The 25,451-nt window shown below is 30.2% G+C and overlaps 1 protein-coding gene across 2 annotated transcripts; it reads right to left on the bottom strand.

Annotated features, from left to right (window-relative positions):
- Positions 1-8,395: 8,395 nt before the first annotated feature.
- LOC145003323 (S-adenosyl-L-methionine-dependent methyltransferases superfamily protein) lies at positions 8,396-12,655 on the bottom strand. 2 transcript variants are annotated; one of them, XM_078962455.1, is made up of 9 exons: positions 12,383-12,655; positions 11,487-11,600; positions 11,317-11,388; positions 11,101-11,120; positions 10,690-10,742; positions 10,539-10,569; positions 10,367-10,445; positions 9,070-9,209; positions 8,396-8,596 (listed from the first exon to the last, which is right to left on the bottom strand). In XM_078962455.1, the coding sequence occupies exons 1-9, from the start codon at positions 12,552-12,554 to the stop codon at positions 8,591-8,593; spliced, it is 687 nt and encodes a 228-aa protein (XP_078818581.1). In that variant the 5' UTR covers positions 12,555-12,655; the 3' UTR covers positions 8,396-8,590. The 2 variants fall into 2 exon arrangements, with proteins under 2 accessions (XP_078818581.1, XP_078818582.1); XM_078962456.1 differs by having other exon boundaries at positions 11,317-11,385; positions 12,383-12,654.
- Between the last annotated feature and the right edge of the window lie 12,796 nt (positions 12,656-25,451).

Here is a 25,451-nt window from a genome sequence, read left to right as displayed (position 1 = left end):
ATTCTATGGCAATGAGATTTATGTTTGATAAATGATTTTGAAAACGAATTTTTTTTTTTGGCTTGTATTTTCAGGATCTTTCAATAAATGTTCATCCCAATTACCTTGGAATTCCAGGGTACATGCTCTCAGCATATTCTCCAATGTTTGAATCGTTCGTTCGCTATGACCATCGTTTTGCGGATGGTAAGCTTTACTTAAACGCAATTTCGTACCCAATTCCTCTTGTAGACTTCTCCAAAACCTTGACGTGAAATGACTATCACGATCTGATACAATCGTTAAAGGAACACTGTGAAGTCTTACTATCTCCTTCACGTAAGCATTAGCAAGTTTATACATAGACCATTTTTCATTGGCTGCTATGAAGTGTGCACTTTTATTAAATCGATCAATGACCACCAAAATCATGTTGTGACCGCTCTTCGTTCTGGGCAATTTAGTCACAAAATCCATGGTGATGTCTTCCTATTTACCCATGGGACAGGTAAAGGTTCTAAACTCCCATAGGGTTTCTGATGTTTTCCCTTAACCCTCGCACATGTCACACACTCGGCCACATACTTTGCAACATCGAGCTTCATCGTCCGCCACCAATAGTAGGGTTTCAGATCCCTATATATTGATGTGTTGCCAGGAAGAATTGAGTACATGGTCTTGTGAGCTTCCTCCACAAGAAGATCTCTTATTCCTCCCGTTTTAGGTACCCAAATCCTATCTTAGAATACCTTCATTCCTTGATCATTTGTATCGAACACTAACGTTTTGCCCAAACGTTCTTCTTTTCGGTCATACTTCTCTAAAGCTTCTATCTGATCCTTCTTGATGTTTTCTACAATCGTTGAGACAACTTCGATTCTTAAGGCTCTCAGCCTTTTCCTTTTAAGGCTCACTTTTCTGCTTAAAGCATCAACTAGAACATTCTCTTTACCAGGATGGTAAAGTATTTCACAGTCGTAATCCTTATGCAACTCTAGACAGCATCGTTGTCTTATGTTCAATTCCATCTGATTAAAGAGATACTGAAGACTCTTATGATCAGTGAAATGTTTTCACTTTCTACCATAAAGATAATGCCTCCATATCTTTAGGTAAAATACTACCGTTGCCAACTCCAGATCATAAGTGGGGTAGTTCTTTTCATATTCTTTTAATTGCCTCGATGCATATAATATCACCTTATCCTTTTGGGCCAGAACACAACCTAACCCAACTCCAGATGCATCGCTATAAACTGCGAAGTCTTCAACTCCTTCAGGTAAAGAAAGAATCAATGTTTCACATAATTTCTTCTTTAACATCTCAAAGGCTTCTTTATGCTTTTCACTCCAAGTATAAGTAGCTCCTTTGTGGGTCAAAGCTATCAATGGAGCAGCTATTGAAGAAAAGCCTTGGATAAATCTTCGGTATTATCCGGCTAATCGTAGAAAGCTTCGGATCCCTATAGGACTATTTGGTTGTTCCCACTTTGTTATGGCTTCAATCATAGTTGGGTCAACCATAATCCCTTCTTGGTTAACCACATGACCCAAAAAGTGGACTTCTTGAATCAAAAAATCACATTTGGAGAACTTTGCATAAAACTTCTCCTTCTTTAGAACTTCTAACACTTCTTGCAAGTGTCTGCCATGCTCCTCCTGGCTTTTCAAGTAAATTAGAATGGTTTGCAAACTTTATTCATCAAATCCATGAAGGCTGTTGGAGCATTGGTTAGTCCAAATGACATAACCAAGAACTCGTAGTATCCATATCTTGTTCTGAATGCAATCTTCTCAATATCATGTTCTCTTACCTTTAGCTGATGATATCCTGACCTAAGATCGATCTTTAAGAAATAACTCGAACCTTGCAACTGATCAAACATGTCATCAATCGTTGGCAACAGATACTTGTTCTTTACTGTTTCCTTGTTCAGCTCTCTATAATCTATGCACATTCTCATACTCCTATCTTTCTTCTTTACGAATAACACCAGTGCTCCCCAGGCTGATGAACTAGGTCTAATGAAACCGTTGTCCAACAACTCCTGAAGTTGTGTCATAAGCTCCTTCATCTCTGTCAGTGCTAATCGATATGGGACTTTTGCTATTAATGTTGCTCCTGGTAACAAGCCTATTCTAAACTCCACTTGTCTGTCAGGGGGCAATCCAGGAATATTAGTTCCTATGATAACATTGATTTCCTCTATTATTCCAATTATACAATCAAAAACATCAAAAGTATTACCATGAAGCATTGCAGTCAGGCAAGAAAAGAAGGATACACCATAAACCTTTTTTTTTGTGAATGACTACTGGATCGGGAGAAAGAGAAAAGGAAATGGTTGGATGCTTCCGGCGCCACCGACATTTCTCTGGTGACTCCACTGATGGTCCGGCAACTCCAACAATGGTCAAGCTTCTAATTAGGCTGAGAGACGTCTTATTTAATATTATTACAATAGGGGTGGGAGGGGTGTAGTGAAAGGAGGCTTATTTTTCGATTAATTATGATAATACATTCAAAGTTTAAAACTAGTGGCTTATATTTGTTCTCAATTGTTCTCAATTTAAGAAATGTTCTTATATATATATATATATATATATATATATATATATATATATATATATATATATATATATATATATATATATACATACATACATACATATATATATATATATATATATATATATATATATATATATATATATATGGAAGGGTTATATGGAAAATGAATGATTAGGACAACATAATTGAACCAATGAAAACATGACACACATCACTTTAAAATAGCTACATAAATAACTTCTACAATACATTACTTGTGAATAAAGAAATGGACACGCATCATTTATTTATTGGGCGTATGTTGTCTTAGTTATTCATTTTCCATAGATATCATATCTCTTTCTCTCTCTCTCTCTCTCTCTCTCTCTCTCTCTATATATATATATATATATATATATATATATATATATATATATATATATATATATATATATATATATATATATATATATATATATGAAAGGTATTTTTGGGATTAAAAAATTAAAGAAAATCAATAATATTTTTTCCAGAGGATTCTTCATCACATTTTTGGTATAGGTCGTTTTTCGATTTTTCATTTGCAAATCATAATTTTTTTGTCATCCCTTATATGCAACCAAGCTTTCATCAACTTTATAAATTGATCGATTTTGTTATTTCTATGTTGTAATTTAGGAAAAATCTTCCTATTATAATAAAAGAATAGTTTTATTTTTATTTTAACACTTGTCACCCTATTAGCTCTCCTAATTAATGTATATATATATTTTTTTGTCATATGTCACCTCCTTATTATGTCTCCTAATTAATAAATACCACTTGTATTCCACGTATATCTAAAATTTGCACTTTGATCAAAACACGTGACAAACCAAATGAAAGGTATTTTTGGGATTAAAAAATTAAAGAAAATCAATAATATTTTTTCTAGAGGATTCTTCATCACATTTTAGGTATAGGTCGTTTCTCGATTTTTCATTTGCAAATCATAATTTTTTTGTCATCCCTTATATGCAACCAAGCTTTCATCAACTTTATAAATCGATCGATTTTGTTATTTCTATGTTGTAATTTAGGAAAAATCTTCCTATTATAATAAAAGAATAGTTTTATTTTTATTTTAACACTTGTCACCCTATTAGCTCTCCTAATTAATGTATATTTTATTTTTCTTTTGTCATATGTCACCTTATTATGTTTCCTAATTAATAAATACCACTTGTCAACCTATTGATTCTTCATTTTAAATTTTAAATTTTAAATTTTTCACTTTAATTATATTAAACTAATAACATTAGAATAAAAATTAAAATTAAATTAATACAAATTATAAAATGATATAATTTCACACATTTATTTAAATCAATGATATAATTTTATATAACTAAAAAAAATCTCTTAATTAATAATTTATTTAAATCAATTGATTAATAATTTTGAATTTTTATTATAAAAGTTTAATTAATTTTTTAACCTTAGTTCTCACGGGTTATAAACTAGTTATAATAAATAATAACATAATCTATTCTTTTTTATAGATTTAGACAAAGTAGTCAATTTTTTTAACTATCATTCACTTGCAATCTACGTTCATATTTGTTAACAATAATCTATCTTAATAAATGAAGATCATTTTGTCAAATGTCATCTTCTTATTAAATTTGATACATATAATTTTGTAAAATTTTTGATTAAATTTAAATTCATACGTTATTTTGTAGTTTTTTGAATTAAATCCATTAATATGCCACATAATACTAAATTTATATATGTAAGGTATTAAATATATTTAATGTGATAATAAATGCAACGAATCTTAAAATATATATATAAGATATATTAAAATACATCGAATATGATAATAAATTTAATGAATATGACACAACAATCATTGATATTATGGATGATCTTCTCAATAGTGATTTTATTTATTCATTAGTTGAATATCTCTATTTATTTTGAAATTTTATTTTAAAAAATTATTTATATTTAAACTTTGATATATTTTTTTTATCAACCAGTATAATACACGGGTTTCACACCTAGTTAATATTAAGAGATTTTCCATAAAAGATTTTTTTCCTTTAACATTTAATTTTTTTTAAATGCACCAATTTATTTATATCTAATACAGTATTTGTTATTTCATCCTCCATCAGGTTTGCAACATACTTATTTTCCCATAAAAACTACATTTTGCATTTCTTTCGGTTTTAAACCTATTTTTTTTTTCAAAATAAACTTAATTTTAATATATTCTTTATTATTTCATTGATGAAACCACTTACCAATGGATAACCTTATATTTTTAACTTATATGCGCCCTAAATATTGATCATCTAAAAGAATAATTTATTCTAAAACTCTAGGTCACGTTTTTATATCTTTTTCTCATACATGATATTGGGTCTCTTAAAATAATTTTTTCTTAAAGTTAGGAATATAAACTTAATAAGAAATATTAAAATGAAATTATCTTCTTACTATGAGGATGAAGCTCGTTTGTTTATTTCATGTCCCAGTGGTTTTGGTTTTTAAACACCAGTTTAAAAAAATGGTTTTGTATAGACCCTCCTTATATGCAATTTCAAATAAATATAGTACCATTGTAAAACAATGATAAATATTTGAGATAAAGTGGACTTAAAGGTAATAAAAAAAAAACAATTTATTTAAAAAAACTATTCCAATACACTTTTAAAATAAAATACTATCAGACATTATAAAAATAGTCTTGGGACAACATTTATAAGTAGACTCAATTTTGTGAAAACAAACTTGGAACAGAGGTAAGTAGATGAGTTTCATCCTCAAGATAGCAAAATTCTATTTCAACATTTTTTACTAAAATAAGTTGTTTTTTAGGTGATCGATGCTTAGGGGCATGTGAGTTAGAGGGATATATGGTTACCAAGTCACCTTTATTAATGAAATAACAATGAATAGGTTAAAGTTAGGTTTATTTTGATTAAAAAAAATAGATCTAAAAAGAGGGAAAATCATAAAATAGGGTCTTTTATGAAGAAAAAAAACAAGTTACTTGTTGGAGCTGAAATAACAAATAATAGGTAAAAATTTAGTTTTTTTTTTTTTTTTAAGGAAAAGGTCTAATGGAATTCTCAACACCTTTCCACCATGTATATACTAGGACTGGGTTAAAATTATCCACTCATTTAATTAAAGTGGTCAACTAGTCTAACATGTTTCATTAAATGGGTTGAGTTAGAGTTGAAATTTTGAACTTATTTACAGCCCGCAAACCCGTTTATTATTTTTAAATAATTTTTAATTTATATTTTTATTTATTTAGTATTATTATTTAATGGATTATTATATTTTGATTAGTTTTAATTTCTCAAAGAATGTGGGTTAGTAATTGTTATTGAAAGCCTAGTTTGTGAAAATAAAAATAGAATAATTAAACATTTATAAAACACTTGATTTATGTCTGTGTTATGAACTTACAGACAGACTTATAATTGTATTATTTTCAAGAGTAAATTACGCGAATGGTCCCTATGGTTTAGGGTAATTTGCGCGTTTGATCCCTAATTTATTTTTTTAACTTGGAAGGTCGCTACTGTTTGTTTTTGTTATGCACTTGGTCCCTGTCTTACCTAAAAAGACTATTTTTTCATTGATTTTTTAATTTATTTAAACAAAAACACCCTTAGCCCCACTCCTCACACATTACCTTACGCACCCCACCATTTTTCCCTATTTAAATAATGATATTTTTAGGTAAGACAGGGACCAAGTGCGTAACAAAAACAAACAGTAGGGACCAAGCGCGTAACAAAAACGAATAGTAGGGACCTTCCGAGTTAAAAAAATAAGTTAGGGACCAAACGCGCAAATTATCCCAAACCATAGGGACCATTCATGTAATTTACTCTATTTTCAAAGTTGAACAATTATTGAAGTTTTTATGTTTAATGTAATTTTATTTGAAGGATTATAGTTTTTAAGGGGTTTTTTTTCTGAAATATTATGTGTCAACCTGACTTTAACCTATTTACTAAACATATTGGGATGGAGAAAAAAAAAAAAAAAAACAAATCAATCCAATTTCCATCAATTTACTAAAAATGTTGGGATGGTTTGTGAATTTTCAACCCATTTGGTTACACAAGTTAGATCGGATATAAAATTATAGTACCCGTTTATAAACCAACCTAATACTTAACTAATACTTAACATCTTTTGATGTATTTAACTGGTTAAATTGAGTTATTTTTATCCAAATTGCAACCAATACTTTCTTGCTGCATTCCTATTTGCATATTTGCTTCGCACAATTCAGAACTCATACATTGCACCTATTCAAATCAAATCTTTAATGGAAAAGTGTTCGATCTTTATTAAGGAAACATTTATTATGATATCAAGTAATTAATTTTAGGGGAGTTAAAATGTCACCTCTTACTAATAAATACCTTTTCATTCATATTCTTACATGAATCTTAATGTGCATATATGTTATATTATTATAGGGATAATGTCATAAAAAATCTTAAGTTTGACAGAAAGTGTCGGTTTTACCCTTCGGCAGATTTTTGGTTCATTTATACCGCAAACTTGATATTTTTTTTGTTGGTTTTGCCCTTGTTACCTGCAATAGCAGGTTTCCAGGTTACTGTGAATTATTTTTTGCGAAAAAACCCTTAAGTTTACAAATATTTTGCAAAAAAACCCTTAAGATTATAAACATATAAAATATAAATATATATTCAAAATTTTATAAAACTAAATAGTTTTCTACTGAAACATATTTTTAGCTTTATATACGGTAAATTTTATATTTGTTCGATATGAAGTTTGTATATTTAAATTTTTAAAAAGTTACCAATTTTATCAAAATTTAAATATTTATTAATTAATACTTAAACTTTTCAAAGTAACATTAAAAAACATCTATTAGCTAATAATAATATGACATTAGTGACATTCAATTATTTTTTTTAAACAAAAATAAAAATATTTTATATGTTTAAAAGGTTTGAATTTCATAAATAATAAACTATCATATTTTATATAAAAATAAATATATTTATACCATAAATTAGACATATATATATATTTATATTTTATATGTTTAAAATGTTTATATTTATTTTTGATGTTTAAAATGATTATGATATTTTTATAAAAAAATATGATTATATTATTATGTATTTAAACATATAAAAAATACGATATGTTAGTATTTCTGAAATACAAACCTTTTAAACATATAAAATATTTTATTTACCTTTTAAAAAAATTAATTGAATGTACATGATACCATATTATTCATATTAACTATTTTAGCATAATTATTTATTAACTAACAAATGTTTTTTAACTTTGTTTTGAAAAGTTGAAGTATTAATTAAGAAATATATTCAAATTTTGTTAAAACTAGGTAAGTTTTTTAAAATTTAAATATAAAAAGTTTACATCAAACAAATATAAAAGTTACCGTATGTAAAACTAAAAATATGTTTCAGTAGAAAACCATTTAGTTTTATCAAATTTTGAATATATATTTATATTTTATATATTTATAATCTTAAGGGTTTTTTTGCAAAAAATTTGTAAACTTAAGGGTTTTTTTGCAAAAAAAATTCATAATAACCTGGGCAAAACCAACAAAAAAAATGACAAATTTGCGGTATAAACGAGCCAAAAATCTACCGAAGGGTAAAACTGACATTTTTTGCCAAATTTAAGGCTTTTTATGACATTATCCCTATTATTATATGCTAATTAAACAATTCTTAATAAAATAATCGTAGAGGTTTTATGCATTTCAATACGCTTTTTTGGCCCCATTTAACCCATCTTTTTAACTCATATAACCCGTTAGAAATAAAACATAACGAGTCAAAATTACCAACTATAGATAATATAATAAAATAATAATGATATAATCTATATTCACCATAACGAAAATATCAAAACGGACATATCACGACTTACATATGTTGTTGAATCCGGTATTTATTAATTAAGCAAACCTCATTACAGACAAGAACTCTGTTTGTGTTCAACAAACTCTTTAAATTTGTTTCTCCCTTTACACCTACACTCAAAAATTATAACCATCATCATGCTATAAAAAAACATTAAACAAACTTATACTGCATTTGACATGCAATGGACTAGGAATGATACCGATGTCAATTAGACAAAAATTGCACCCAAAAAGATGAAGCAAAGATTCGCTCTCAGATGGTCTTTTCTTTTGTTTGTGCAAAAGACATAAATGACCTCCTTATCCTTATCATAAAAATAACCCTCAAAAGCTTGTGCAGTCGGCGAAGACATGACACGACAAGCTTTCTAGGGCTATTTTCAAGGATGGGGATGCGGAGGGTATTTACGTCTTTTTGTACATACGAAAGCATGAGATCGATTTCATGTCCCTCCCTTTTTTGGTTTGGCACAAAAAATTGCAATTTTTGTTATATTAACATCGTAATCGCAGTCTCATGCATGTCTAACACAGTACAACCTGTTGTGTTGTGTTGTGTCATGTGATGTGATGAGACTAACCTTGGTACAAACATAGATGTAGTGGACATCCATGTTCTCAAGGGGCCCACTTTCCCTAAAGCTTCCATCACTATTTAGTGGAATAGGACAAGTTAGCTCCCACGTCTCGTGCTTTGAACATTCTCCAGGGAGAAGTTTATCTGTGTCCAACACAGAGTTTCACTTGGATTTATAATCCAAAACTAAACAACTTGTTACCTTTTTATTTGGTTAGGAAATTAGTTCCATTTATTTGTTTATTATATCATACTACTTTAATATCTTTCTATTAGAAGTTCTACTTTTTTAAAAAAAATACTCTACCCAATTATAGCATTGTACTTTCAATTCTTTTTCTAATTACCACGTTATACATTGAAAATCGCATCAGTGAAAATTGCTTTGGATGGGTATGACTTTGCTATAATAAGGTAGTTTTTAGTGTTAATTATATAAAGAACCCTGTATATTGGGTTTTTCCTGGATTAAACCTCCACTTTACTTTTTTTTTCTAAAAAAACCCTTACATCTTTACATTTTTTTTTTCGGTTTGGCCTTTTTAGCAAGGTTTACTGGTAATCTCCTGGTTTGACACAATGATGTAAGGAATTTTTTTTTTTTGAAATAAGTTGAGGTTTAATCACAAAAAAATAGAAAAATGTAAGGGGCCCTAAAAAATGAAAATATGTAACGTTCAAATTAAAAAAAAAAAAAAAAAGGAAAAATGTAAGTGCCGAATAAAAAAAAGGGTAAATCTCATAAAAGACCATATATATTGTGGTTTTTCCAGATTAAACCTCATCTTTATTTTTTTCATGAAAAAAGACCTTATATCTTTTCATTTTTCTGAATAAACCCTAAACTTTGTCGTTTCTTTCCGAATAAACCCTCAACCTTCTAAACGTTTCCAAAAATTTTCTCAACTTTTTTAGTTATTCCTGAAAAAACCCTCACATTTTACAACTTTTTTTGGAGAAAAATTACTAAAAGGGCGAGGTCGGAAAAAATGAAAAAAAATGCAAGGTCTTTTTCATGGAAAAAATAAATTCAAGGTTTAATCCGAAAAAAAACACAAAACATAAGGTCTTTTATGAGATCAACCCTGAAAAAAATGAAAAAACACAAGGGTTTCCATAGAAAAATAATATAAATTTAAGGTTTAATAAAAAAAAACAATATATAGGGTCTTTTAAGTAGTTAACCCAAGATCTAACCACGTAAAATGTTGTAATAAAAATGAAAGTAGGATTCTATAATAAGCAAATATATAAACTATAAATTATAAAACTTAGACAACAAACAGAAATTATAAAACTACCTATGACATGAAGCTTTATAGCCCATGAATGTGATTCACTTAACAAACGTAGTCGATAAGCCGGAATTCCATATGTTATCTGCAATATTTTATTTTATTTTATTTTTTTTAATCACTCATGGGAATCATTTGAAAATCTTTAATACTCAGCACCAATTAATTATTAGCTTACCAGAATATAAACTCCTCCCTTCTTCAAGACCCTATAGTTTGTCATCAACTGCTTCAATATATCAACATATCAAAATGGAAAACCAATAAATTTGCAAAAGTAGAATTTTTTTTTAAGTAATAAAAAATACGTAAAACTTGTTTCGATATACCTTTCCACCTCATCAAGCATCTTGGCTGCATTTGTTTTTGAATTGTGACCACACTGTATGTTGTAAGAGACTTTCCATTATTAGTGTGATTAATGCAAAAAATAATTAAGTGACATAATTCAAAAGGGTTGATCTCATCAAAACCTTATATTTTGTGGTTTTTCTCAAATTTATTTTTTTCCTGAAAAAGATCTTGTACCTTTTTTTTTCCCAAAAAAAAAAAAAACAAGGTCTTTTTTAGGGAAAAAATAAAGTTGAGGCTTAATCAGGAAAAATGGGGTTTTTACATGGTAAAAAAAGGGGGTAACTTGATTTAATCACTATAAAAAATAGTGAAGTGGTTAAATTAGAAAATAGTGTCTGCAACACAAACACACACACAAAAAAAAAAAAAAAAAAAAAAAAACTCACCAGAAGAGAATCCAAGGTTCCTGGAAACAGCATATGAAAAAGAAGACATTAGATGTCAAATATGATGATTTTATGCTAAAAATAAAGAAGAAAAAAACCACTTAAGGCAGTTGTAATGGCATTTAGGTAGATTTTTTCAAAGTACCATATCTTAATAATTAAATAAAAAATTTGGAACATTACAATTCCATAAAACATTGGAGAAGAAAGATTCACCTTTGTCAATAACTGCATCAAAAGAACCATCTTCAAAAGCTTTCATATGTGTAACATCCATTTCAAAATCTGCTAAAGCCAATGAATCCAAAAAAAGAAGCTAAATGGGAAGAAAAAATCATTTGTTTTGCATATTAGAGGCTATATTATGATTTATGAGAAGAATGTACATTTAAGATGAGGGGAATCAGAGTATTTCTTTTGCATTGCTTCAATAACCACTGATGATATATCAATATTCACAATATTTGTATAACCATCGTTGCTCATGCCTTCACTAAATGCTGCAAACAAGTATATATCAATATAAGTAATTGTTACCCATAATTGCAAACAAAACCCAAAACAGTAAAGCGCATTTCCTATATTAGTAAAACAGTAAAGTATGTTTGTTTTTTACTGCAATAAAGTGATTTGCATGTATTTTGTATATACCATTTATATGGTGTGACAAAAACAAAGATGTCGAATTTCTTGTCACCTTAGAATCTGACATTTTTGACCCAACAAGGTCCATGGAAAGTGCGTCCTCTACGTTTTTGATAGCCCTTAACATAAAAGCAAGAAATATCATGCTTAAATCGATGAAGATGCCAATTATGAGGCTAAATGGAACTAATACCAAAATATAGTGTCAAACTCACATTCAATCTCATCATCAAATCTCCATGTGCAATCAATTACATAAAGCTCATGGTATTTTGTTCACAATTCCTAATTACAACCAGTGTTCTAATGAATTTTGACGTTCAAACAAATATTATGTGTTACATACAGTACAACTCTACAATATAAATGGATTAAAAAGAAGAATTTCATACAAAACTTTTTCCTAGACAAAAATCAAATCGTCGGTATACAATTACGCACAACTAAAACTCAATTTTGGCTGATACATAATTAACCGATGAAAAAATGAATAAAAGTAACAGTGGATATATCATATAGGTATCGGATTAATTATATCGTTGATCCAATAAGATGAGAACAAAAATCAGTAAAATGAAGAGAGAGAGAGAGAGAGAGAGAGAGAGAGAGAGAGAGAGAGAGATGCGGTGTAAATTACAAGAATTTCCGCAACCGACGACGAGGATTCGCCGGTGAATAGTCGTTGGAGGGACGTAGAGATGTAGAAGCGGCGCCAGAGATTCATACTTTTGGTACCAATCGAAAGTTCCTGTTGATTCCTTTGCGTATCGTTTGTCCCAATACCATGCCTCTCCATAAGCTTGAGTCATTTGTCTTCGTCGATGAAGTACTCCGGTGATCGAAATTGAAGAGGAGTAAGAATGTAAGATCCCTTTAAATTAATTGTAGTCCGTACTTTTCCCCTTTCTTGTTATTAGTAACACTATCCGAAGACTGGGTATATTTGTCATTTCCTTGGAAATGTCGATATTTCCCATGAATAAGATATTAAATCTTGAAAATCTCAACAGTTCCCATAAACAAAATTAATTACATGGAATGTCATTAATATTTAGTTCAAAGTTTTCTTCTTTGGATGAAATAGAAGTCCGAAATACCAAAATACGACACGTAGATGTTGTGGGGTCCGAACAATGATGTTTTCATAGTATGCCTAGGGAAAAAGGTGTCGTAAGATGTTTGGATTAGCATGTAGTTTCTAGGATTACAAAACATGACATGAAGATTATGTAAGATAAGCAACTAACATATGTGGTTTGTTATTAGATGTGGTTTCTTATTAGATGATGACCATAAGTTTGAATACTATATCCATTCCAAGAGCATGAAGATGTACCATGATTTAAAGTTGAATTAGTGATGGTCGCAAATGAAATTTGATGCTAATAAGTGTACATAGTTTTGATTTTGAAGTTATGTGAAGATCCTAATTTGCAAGTGAGGTCATATCAATGTGGATTTCATGACTAAATTTCTAAAAACCTTAAAGATTCGTAGTGTATTGTTAATTAACATATGATACTAATGGGTCACACTAACAACAACTTGATATAATTGATTATTTTATTAGAAATTGATTTTAATAAATATTCAATAAAACTCTTAAAATTAAATTGAAAATTATTTATTTCATGGAAATAATAATTTTCATTAGCAAGTAACATTATATTATTTCATATGGTATAAATTAATAAGTCATGCACAACCTTTTGGATTAGTTGAAACCCTTTTGTCTTTTACTCAAAAGATAAAGTTTATATTTTATAAAACTTGAGTTTATAAAATTTAAACAAACTCTTTTTCTTATATACGGTTTTCCGAAAATTAGATAAAGGAAAAGAGTTATGGGATTTCCATTTGTTTATTCAAAAGAAATGAAGCATGGGAGAATGCATGCTTGGACATGTTTATGACATGGGGACGTATGTGCTTAAAGTGTTAAGACCTAATGGTTAATACTTTCACTTTATGCATATAAGTTTGAGGCTTGTACTTGGGCTAGTGATCATCTTTCTTCCTTTGGAGAAGTGGATGAAACTTGCATCCTCTCTTTCACTTTCTCTAGTTTTGGTTAGAATTCTTGAAGATTACTTGCATTTACATGCCCTTTTTAAGTTCATATTGGTTATGAACTAAAAGCTTAAGGGTTTAAGAGTTTATGGACTAACATCTACATCAAGTTGAATCATTATTGGTGTCTCAAAGGTTCTACATTCTTCATCAACTTCCAAGTCTCCCAAGAGGACCCAAAGAACAACAAAGATTGTTATTTCTTCATCCTTTCTAATTCTATGGTTGATGTTTAATCTTTTTATAACTTGCAAGAAGATCCTTGGTGGGTATAAAATGTTTACGTTATTTGAAAAATTAAAGTGTTCCGTTTGCCATATTTTTCTAATTTATGAAACTATTTTTAAACTAAAACCCAACAATTGGTATCAGAGCCACCTTGCAAGTTTGGTTAGATTTTTTTATTTTTGGAAATCTTAGTTTTTAGAGAATATGGATAACTTGTTTTTGTATAAAAAATAAGCTCATACATATTCCTATGACAACTTATTTTTATTATTTTATGTGACAAAAGTTTTCATGCATCTTTTATCATTTAAAAGTTGTCTTAGAAAAACAAAGGTTTTTTTATTTGTATGTTGATGTATATGATGTGCATAAACTAGCCAATGACCATTGTGTTTATTGTGTTGTTGTGTTGGTTGTTTTATGAAAATGGTTGTAATAATTTATTTATTCATATGGTATGTAATAAATTAAATAGATTAGTTTTCTTATTTATTTTTGTAAAGTAATAGAGTAGTTCTTAGAAATAATTTATTTGTACAAAAATGTACCAAGAAATGAAGTTGAAACCATTTTTTGAAGACAAAAGAGCAATTTTCGAGTCTAAAAGGTGTGCGGGATTTTCAGTGACATTTTCTGAAACATGTCACTAATGTTGTTTACAAAGGGCTGTTGGACTTTAGCGATAGTTGCTGAATTTTAGCTTTCAAGAAGTTTTTCCAATCTTTTGCAAGCAATGAGTGTTTACTCAAGTGGGAGCTTCTACAACAACATAACAAGAAGTTTTTTGGTCCCCTTAAATGTCCCTTTAGGAATGGACATGACATCTTTTGTGTTGGCTCACAAAAATCTCATTAGTTGGTTATGTTTATACACATATCTTTTTATGCATGTTTGTGTTGTATATTTTATGCAATTATTATGTGTGGTTGATAAATTAGTTTTTCACATGCTAAAATAATTTTGGACAAAATAAAAATCACATGGAGTTTGGTTTCCAAAATTGGACATAAGATGTAACAAGTTATTATTTTAAAAATAAAACCCGGTTTTATAAAATCGTTAATAACGACAGATTTTGAAATACTCTATTATAAGTTTTAAAATGGTGATTTTTGTAACTTATACAAACTCCAAATATATAAGTAATAAAATGAAGTTTTATTAGATATTTAAAAGGTTCAAATGCACTCAAACTTAATACCAATTATTAAAATTGAATTATGTCAAATTATATAAAAACTAGCTTTTTATATAGAACATTTAAAAGTGATTTTCTTTTGAAAATTGATACATGGTTTATTATATGTATGTAATAAACATGATATCATATGTTTTTAAACTATAATTACAAAGCATATAAAGACCCTGCTTTTTACAAACCTCAAATCTATGCAATCCTTTTGAAGAACACTCACACGTCTCCTGTATGCACTAGTGGGATAAAGGATACTTAATAACTTAGTGTTATATTTTGATGACCGGGGTGTCTTCACGATTTTTGTAACTAAGTTATAGGCCGATTACACATGTTTTTAAAATTGGATGATTTGATCGAAAATCTTTTGTAATAAAAGATACCTAAGCAAGAGAGTTCTGAGGCATAGATAGGATCAAACATGTCTAATTAGATTTGCTATTAGAGATCCTATAAATCTATGAATTATATAGAAAGATATAATTGATAATTAATATCTACCGGGTTGGATTCAAATGGATGACATAAAGGATACCTAACCATTTATTTGTTTTGCAACTTGGATCATAGACTTTGATAATCAATGTTTTTGGAAACTAAAAGGGTATTAACTATTGAAGATTAAATATTGAAAATAATAAATGAATTTTGTTAAAATTTTGTAGTTAAATAATCCGTTCTCATTATCATGAATTGTCATTTTCTTTAATAACTTAATGAAACAATAACATTTAATAGATACAACTTCAATGAATGGGTTCATGCCTTAAGAGAGAATCTCGTGAGAGATATGAAATTGTATACACTTAAAGGTCCTAGTCCTAAACTATTTTCTTTGAACAATAAACCTGAAAATAATACCTAGTAAAGGCATCACTATGATGCTAAAGATGCTTCTAACATCAAGCTAGGAATAGTTATTCATGACTTCTAGGAGGTTTTGGATAATTTAAACATATATATGATGATATAACAGGTTAAACAATATTCTAGTAAATACATTGATATTTATTTAAAGCTAGTTTAAGCATTGGAATAATGCAAGGCTAAAAGAATCACCTTGTGTGATCCAGAAGACCCATGTTTTATGGACAGAACGCCTTTAGGCCCAAGAAATCTACTAAAGTACAAATAGATGGATCTTGTTTCTTTTGTGAAAAGACTGGACACTGGAAGAGGATTTACTCCTCTTATTTGGAAACAAAGTCTGGAAGAGACAAGTACTTCTTATATCTACTAGATAGAACTCATACTTTTCATATAACACTTAGGTACTTGGTACTTAAATGTTAATCTAATATTTGTAAATGCCTTGTAGATATTTATTGAAGAGTAACCAGCTGAGCACAGTCAAGTAGGAACTACACTCTCGGAGTTTAGTTTATTATTTATGCTTAGAACATAAATTATTTGTAATGTAAAACAATATTTGTTTTGGAACAATGTATGTTTTAATTTATAATGTCTAAATTTATTTCTCAGTTATATTCAAATGTTTGATAATTTACTCATTTTTTTCATAACGATAATGTTCATATTCTTAAATGATTAACTTCTATTTAGGAGACTAGATCTCTTAATATAATTGTAAAGTAAATGTTAACATTTTATAAAATCAAGTTCTATATACAAAAACTTTTGACTTAAAGTTGTTTTAAATCAAATTCATCTTTGACATTGTTATCTTTATTATATAAGTGGCATTCACATATTCCAACTTCAAGAAATGGATGTTTGAAGGCAAATAATGTAGTTTATTTGACATATGTAAGCCTTATTTATATTAAAAATTATTCCTGGTGATATTTTCACTAAACTATAGAGAAAATAATTAAGGAACTACACACTTTGGTGTATGACTTCCTTTCTAATGAATGTCTGAGATTAAGCACAAGATACCACATCAACTTTATTAACAACTATAGTAGTTTTAATTATATTTTACATGGTAAAGCATAATTGTGAAATCTTTGTAGAAGGTTTCAAAAGTTGAAATGCAAACCGGTAAGAACCATCTAAAGCCTTAATGATAATAAAGGATGAATTAAATCTTATTTGGTATGATTTATTTTCTAGTCGGTAGAAATATCATCCTTTTATTTCCTTGGTATAACACATATAACACTATTAATTGTACCTTGAGTAAAAATACCAACTAATAAGTAGATTAAACATTTTATAAGATTTAGTATGGAAAGGCTCCATCCTTATCTTACTTAATGTTTTGTGGATTTGAAGCCGATGTTGGACTAAAGCTTCTAATCCCAAAATCTACTAAATACATATTTGTATAATACTATAAATATGGCTTAGGTTATCATATGCAAACCTACCAAGAATAAGTTGTCTTATTCTTGTGAAAGCTAAGTTAGTAGATAACAAGCTTCTAATAACAAACCAAGTGGGAGGTACATGGAACTTGAAGCAACTCAAGAACCATAACCTTATGTAGTAATGGTTGGCACTAGTTTTAACAAGGATTGTTAAACTTGAATAATAGTTATTCACAAACACAATTTGTTTGCATTAATGGTAGAAATCATCTATGACTTAAGAAATATGGAATCTCTCATTTATGAGCTTTTATTAATGGTTTTGGAAAATCCATCAAGTACCAAGACGCTATCTCAGATCTTGAATTTGATAAATGACTTAGAGTCATGAACATGAGATGTAATCCATGTATGAGAATCAAGTACGAGCTTGATTAGAATTTATCCCTATAGCAAGGCTAGAAGGAGTAAATGATTCATCTAGAAAGAATAAATTACATGGATAACCATACACATTTAAAGCAAGACTTTTAGTAAAAGGATTTTATCATACTCATATCATAGAGTATGGTCCTCATCATACTCATGAAACCGACTGTGATAAAACCTTTTCACATGTAGCTATGATAAGATCAACAAGGATATTATTTGCTATAAATTCATATTCTTAATATGAGATATAGTAAATAGATTTCAAGAAATACCGCTTTTCTTAATAGACATCTACTGGATGATATCTATATAGATTAGCCTGGAGGTTTTCTTAATCCAAGTTATCCTAAGAAAATGTGTAGAGCTTGAGATCCACTTGTGGATATAAAGCAAACATCTGAATGTTATAATCATCATTTTATGTAAAACCACAAGGTGTATTTCTATATCAAAATGAATAGAACATGTGTGTTTACTAAGAACTAGTTGAAGCATAGTTAAATTCCTAATCTTGTATGAATGAGACATACTTAATCATTTTAAAATCACATTATGACAAAGCAAGGTCGTTTTCATCTTGACTCGGAAAGGGTTTCTAAAATGAAAGAGTTAGGAAGGACAAGATACATTCTTGGAATGTGAAATCTATAAGGTATAGATAAAATGAATGTTAAAAGTTTCATGTCCTTATACATATATTGGAAATATCTTGAAAGGGATCAATACACAAGATTCTTTTGGAGAATTCTTGACATTGTCATATGGTACCATTTTGAGCTAGCTTCAAAAGTGTTTGATTAGTGTCTAAGTCCATAAATATTTTGGTATGTACTTGACCCGATTATGAGCATGGTCCTTTTGGGTTGCCTTCACCATAGCAACTTGTAGGAACAATTAAGGAGAGAAAGGATTAATTATGATTTATTAATATATTATAAGAATAATATATTAAAGGAGAAATCATATTATCTAATTAATATTAGTCAAGAATTAATTAAGAATTAATTTTGTGGCTAAAAGAGATTATTTAAACTTAGGGGACTGATGTTGTAATTATAAGATAGTTGCAAGAATGGGTTAATGGACTCCATAGAGTGGAGTGGACGAAATTTATGGGGAAGCCCATAAGATTTTGTCCATGGATCTAAGTAAAGGAGTCCATGGGCTGCTTAGAGCCTAAGCAGTCAGATTAGGGTTTCCTAAGTTCAAAACCCTAATAGCCTACCTATTTAAAGGACCCCTATGGCCCCAAAAACGGAGCTAAGACTTCCTTTAGGGTTTCTAGACGTTTTTGGTTGCCTCCCCTCTTCTCCTATTTATCCTTGTTGCTCATGGTGTTTGTGACTCCATTAGAGGTGCAATACTTGTGGCACTAAGCTTTCTGAAGCCAATCGAAGGAAGGAATAGATAGTTATTGCTACATAACAATCAAAGGTAATTTCTAAACCCTTATTTCAGTTCATATTATGATAGATCTAGGGTTTATAGCTTTGGATATTGAATTTCATGTTCATTAGACAAACTAAATCCAAAAGCTATTAGGGTTTGCATGTACACCATAGGAATGATGTAGTGCTTAAAACCCAATAGTGCTATCAGAGTCAAGGGTTGTTTGTTTGATGTATTTGATGCTATATTTGATCATTCAACCTTAAAATCGAAAAATTATGCTTTCTGGGGGTTGGACTCGTTAAGTCCATGACTGAACTTGCCGAGTCCACTGGGAACTCGACGAGTCTAAGGCGCAAAAGGCTAATTTTGCGGGATTTTGACATGTTTTGGCTTTGGATAGTTACCTAAAACGTTTTTTATTAATAAAATCCAAATTTTATCAATATTTGCAGATTATCCTTGCCAAAATAGAAGATAATTGTCAAAATTTAGATAATCATTTGTTTTATTAGATAAAGATTGATTATTTGTAATTTAGATTTGAATTATCTTGTGAAAATAAAATTAAAGGTCAAATTAGATAATCATAAATTAATTGTTTAATTTTAAATTATTTGCAATTTGATCTTGTGTGTTTTGAATAGTTTCAAAACTTGCCCTCAAGTTTTGGGATTTAAAAGTTGATTAAAAGTTTAATTTTGAAATGTTAAATTCTAAAACCCTAGTATTTTGAAAAGTTCAACTTACACCCTTATGGTTTTGTTAATTAATTAAAGTGTATAATTAAAAGAAAGTTAATAAATCCATAAAGTTTTGATTTACATTTAATTAAATTAAAAGTATTAATTAATTAAAATTAAACCACCTAGTATTTTAAAAGTTTAAAATACACCCTATACTATTTATATATGACATTAAAAGTCTAATATTATATATGTATAAGTAAACAGTCTGTCTTACCGTTAGTAGGCCTCATTCACGAAGCTGATCTATAAGGGGTGTTTAAGGAAATTGCCTATAAAATGGCGATTGAATGGGTATCCACTCTTACCCACCGCACTCTTGACTAGTGGAGGGTCGTTAGCCGAACAGGTAGGATAGAACGAAACCTTCCATTATAAGTATAATGAAGTACAAAGTAACAACATACTTTTACAAATTACCAAATTCTAGTTACTTTAGGCAAAATGTGAAATTGTATGCTAATCCATGGAATTACACTTCATACCCTTGTCAAACTTAGTGGAGCGTGTGTTGTTAACCGACACACTAATTTGGGATTGCCATTGGTGGGTGGCTCGATGTTTATCATAGATCAATGGAGCGTGTGTGGCTAACCGACACATTGATTAGGTGATAGTAGCATTGAGTGCACCACATAGATTCGTATGGTTATTCACACCTTGTTTGTGATCCTCGGCATCCCAGTCGCAAACTTGAAGGGAATAATTGATATTAAACATGCCATTGAAAAGTTCAATGAATCTCAAAAGATCTAGGAGTTTCAATTCATTTAAAACTTAAACCCCATTTTTGTTTTTCATGGTGGGAACTGGTGAATCGTCATTCACCTACCTTCAAATATTCTGCAACTAGATTACGACATCCCTCTTCTAGGTTGTAGAGTATTATGTTGGATCCTAGCCTTGATGTTTCATTTGGGTGTTACGTCATGGATTCTTTTCAACTAACTTGAATTTTCTCCCATTTTGTAGATGTATGAATCTTACAATGGTCTTTCCAAATTCCATGGAACAAGTTTTCCAAATGAAGATGACATTCCACGATACGATCAAGGAAATGAGAGTCATGCTTCACTACCTCCTTCTATTGTTCTCCCTAACCCACGTGATCGAAGGCCTGAAAAGTTCAAGCTCACTCAATCCCTTTTGGCAAGTAAACATGAAGATGGGAAACCTATGTGTGCACACTTCTTAGAGATGAAGTCACACATTGACAGGTTAAGGATGTTGGGTATCGAGATTTCAGGTGAGTTGGCTGTTGAGTGGGTTCTTCAGTCACTTCATGAATCATATAGTGAGTTTGTTAGAGAGTACTATATGATGGACCACGACGTGACCCTCATTAATTTTACCTATTTAGTTATAGTTGCTGAATCCGCAATGATTTGGCGTGCTGATCAAACAAATTTGTCTGGTGAATCAAACTCCCAAACTTCAATGGACACTGGCAACATTGGAAGTCCAGAAAGGACTAAGTATGAGATTGTCCCATGTGCTTTGCCAAAGGAGTCCATTTTCTTTTATTGTCAACAAAAGGGGCATTGGAGACGAAGCTGCCCTGTTTACCTGAGAGATTTAAGAGATGGGAGAGTCAAGACGTATGACTCTACTTCAAGTAAAATCCAATATCCAACTCTTTTGAGTTCCTATTCTAGATTCTTAATACATGATGTGATAAAATTACATTTTGATGTTTTGTAGGATCGAAGAAAAGAGAGGAAGCTTAAGGGAAGAAGTGAGCTTAATCTAATCGTGAAGAAAAATGGATTTCGATCGCATTATTTGAAGATTGGGTTTTTGAGCTACTACTTGGAGTTAGAATAGATTGCTTAGGAATATGTAATAGCATAGTTTTTCAGTTGAATTGCATTGTAAGGACAAAGTTTTTCCACAATAAAATAAAATTTGATTTTGTCTTATTTATTTATCCTTGCAATGGCATGTATGAAAAATTGATGTTTGAATGTTTCTACTATTAGCAATAATGGATTTGATTCTTAATTAGGTTATTTGTGGAAATGTCGAGAATTTACCAAATAGGGAATGTTTCTCATCGCCCAAGTTTCAATTGGACAGAAACTTGGAATCATGCAACTTGGTTGCGTGATGAATGAGAAACTTCATATTTGGAAATTAGACTAATTCTTTGACAAAGTGTCAAGTGAAGGACTAAGAGATCGAGTACACTAGGTTGTGAGTCGATCAAGTCCACCACAAGAGTGATAAAGATATTCGTCATGATTTACTAAAGTTTAGTAAATATGATTATACTTATAATATTAAGTGTAATGCTGAGTTGATTAAAAATGTTTCAATAAATGGAAGAATGAATAAGAAGAATCAAGAAGGCAGAAAGATAAAAGTTTCTCTATTCTAAGAAGAAGGGAGAGTACATTTTATTGTGTTTTATGATAAGTCTTAATGATTAAGAACCATATCTCAATTGATCCTCTAAGTGAGTCTTAGTACATTTGTATGTCTAAGAAGAGGAATCGAGAATTGTGGAAATGGTTAAATCAAGAAATCAATCATATTTTGTTCCAAAATCAAGTCTTAGAGTCATACTCCAAAATTCTGACTTGAGTGACAAGTCTTAAGAAGGTTTATAACACTCATAAATCTAGAACTTGGAAATTTTTTCTTATTCTTGCACATTTGAAATTGGTAAGTTGTGCTGTCTTGGATAAGACAAAGACCAAGTAGGACCAATTATGTGCAGTGTTTTTGTCTTGAAAAGAACTGCACTAACTCTTGAATATTTGTTTTGTCAAGGAAAGTTCCTTGATAAGAGAATCACATATGTCAAGAAGTCATTGGGAGTCTCAATTGTTTTGAAGATTTCAAGAGCTAATCAAGAATAAACCAATAATTAATCACTAGCACACGACTTGAGGTTGGCGACCTATCGTATTGACATAATTTTGTTTATGTGCCATTCCAGTTTAAGTCAATTATGCATATGAGTTCTACGAGTTCTAAATTGATTACATAGAGGTAAGTCACCCTAATCAGTGGAAAGTACGTTGATAGGTAAGGGTGAGCTGCTTAACAACCTGGAAGCAATGATGGGCATTCATGCTGCCATAAGGCAAGAAATAAAGATTGAACAAGTTCAATCCAGAAGAGTTGGATTTGTCACAAACATTATCCTATGATTGTGGTTATGACAAATTCATATGGATAGGAACACATACACCAGATAAATCTAAGTGTCATAAGGTTTCTCTCCTTAATGAAAATGATTGTGAGGAAATGCTTTCGCTAAGAGAGATTTTAAGGAGATAGAATTTGTGAAAATTGTATTCTCAAATTCGATTATGATTACAGCATCCCTCTTCATAGATCGAATTGTGAGATTTGGCAATTAGACTGAACATTTTGAGACTTAGTAACATGAGTTCTAAAATTGTTTAGACACGCATATAAGCTATCTAAGAAAAGGTGTATGAGTTTAAGAAGCATAGATAAAGGATTATCGAAGCATCTAGTATTAGAAATATGGACTTTGGAATTCAATAAGTATTGTTTTCTAGAAGTTCAAGTGTTTTATGAATACATGTCAAAGCTAGTGGGAGCATAAGTGTTATTCTTGTATGGAAATAATCATCGTGTTAGTGGGAGCATGATTATTATTTTAAGTATTGCAAGTTAACAATATTAATTATAGAAAACAAATATTCACTTTGCAAAGTTGCAGGGGTTGAAAAGTTGTTTTGCTATAATTAAGGGAGAGAATATTATACTTCATTTCAAATATAAAGGCTTAGATTGTGGAATTTTAATCAAATTTAGTCAAATATATATGAATGTTGTGTTGGAATGGTTCAACATGAGGAAATTCTATATATGGAAAGGATAATTGCATTCTCAAAATTTGGTTATGATTACGGCATCCCTTTTCATAATCAAAACTGTGAGAACATGGCAATTACAAATATTATAGCAGAAGACTGTAAAGTATCACGTCTTCATGTCAGACATTATCAATCGTGTTTTATACGCTTTGGGTATAGGATCGATTGCATATGCCATAATATTCGACCGTTCTAATTTTCTAAGTGCCTGGGGCATTAAGAGGGAAAAGGACTAGAACCAAGTTTGAATAAAATAATTAAACAACTGTTAAAGGACGATCTGAGGTTCGCTAAGGATTTGTTGCTTGTGAGTAGTTGGAAGTATAGTATTGTTGGGCTGAAAATTATTTTGAAGATTGCGTCTTTTTGGGCTCGATAGTATAAGTTTCTTTGCATTCCGGTTTGGGCCTGTCCAACCGTGAACCTTTTATGTTTTGTATATAAGTTTACGTTTGCATGCATATTAGGTAAAAGTTTTTAGAGATCTAAACAAGGATAGCGATTCATCTAGACGATAAAAGGTTTCTTTAATCGTTCTTGTAACCTTCCAATCCTCTACAGTTGATGTTCTTAATAGAGCTCTTCTGAGGATTTTGTTTAATCATTCAACACGTTTGATTCCATCTTGACTTATTCTTTTTACTGCATTCATATTGTTTATGTTTATATACTTGTTCAAGATCTAATCGATCTTTATAGATTAAAGGTAAGTTTAATCTCATCAATTGGTATCAGAGCAGGAGGCTGTGTAATCGATACACATCTTTTCTGTGAAAAAGATTTCCATTAGGGTTTTTCCGCAATTATCAATATTTATTGAGCCGTCATCTCTTTATTGACGTATCTTGATATTTATTGTTTTGCCCTAATCTGCTTTATTACAAGTCTGATCTTTGAACAGGTTGTTACAATCATAATGGACGCGACGCAATCAAATCCTATTAATATTTCCAACAGCATCGGTTCGACGACAAAGATTCCAATCTTATACACCCATGACTATGAAGTATGGGCACATCACTTTGAAGACTACGTGATTGGATCGGAGGATAATGGGTACCTCATATGGGAAGCTATCATCAAATGGACCATTCTCTCATTCTGCATCGTCCAGAATCATTAAGACACAAAAGGAGTACAATGATCTGCTAAAGGACGTGAAGAATATTGCACAAGATGAAAAGGACAAATTCCAGTGCAATATTAAGGCGTTAAGGTTGATCAGATTCGCCCTTCAGTCCGACACATTCAGATTGGTCAACTCATGCACAACGGCAAAGGAAGTTTGGGATAGACTTCGTGAACTGTATTCTACAGACGAGGATCTTGAACATTCTATTCAAACTTTGCTTTTATCTGAGTTTGGAGAATTCAGGCAAGGGGTCGAAGAAACCATGACCCAGACGTTTGATCGCTTTAATCATCTACTCAGCAAGATGATCAAACACGATATTGAAAGGAAGCTTATCGAACAGAAGGTTACTTTCTTGAATGGTCTGAGGTCTGAATGGAGAGCAGT

Source organism: Lactuca saligna, chromosome 6 (genome assembly GCF_052625555.1).
Source record: "Lactuca saligna cultivar CGN05327 chromosome 6, ASM5262555v1, whole genome shotgun sequence".
NCBI classification, from domain to species: domain Eukaryota; kingdom Viridiplantae; phylum Streptophyta; class Magnoliopsida; order Asterales; family Asteraceae; genus Lactuca; species Lactuca saligna.
The sequence above is the reverse complement of the archived record's forward strand: the minus strand, read 5'-3'. Positions and strand labels throughout refer to the sequence as shown.

Coding starts and splice junctions, on each gene's coding strand:
- LOC145003323 (XM_078962455.1), bottom strand. CDS start 12,554: ATGACTCAAGCTTATGGAGAGGCATGGTATTGGGACAAACGATACGCA. Junction 11,601..12,382: donor CGTCGGTTGCGGAAATTCTT/GTAATTTACACC, acceptor ACTTGTTTGCAG/CATTTAGTGAAGGCATGAGC. Junction 10,446..10,538: donor AGGGAGGAGTTTATATTCTG/GTAAGCTAATAA, acceptor AAAATATTGCAG/ATAACATATGGAATTCCGGC.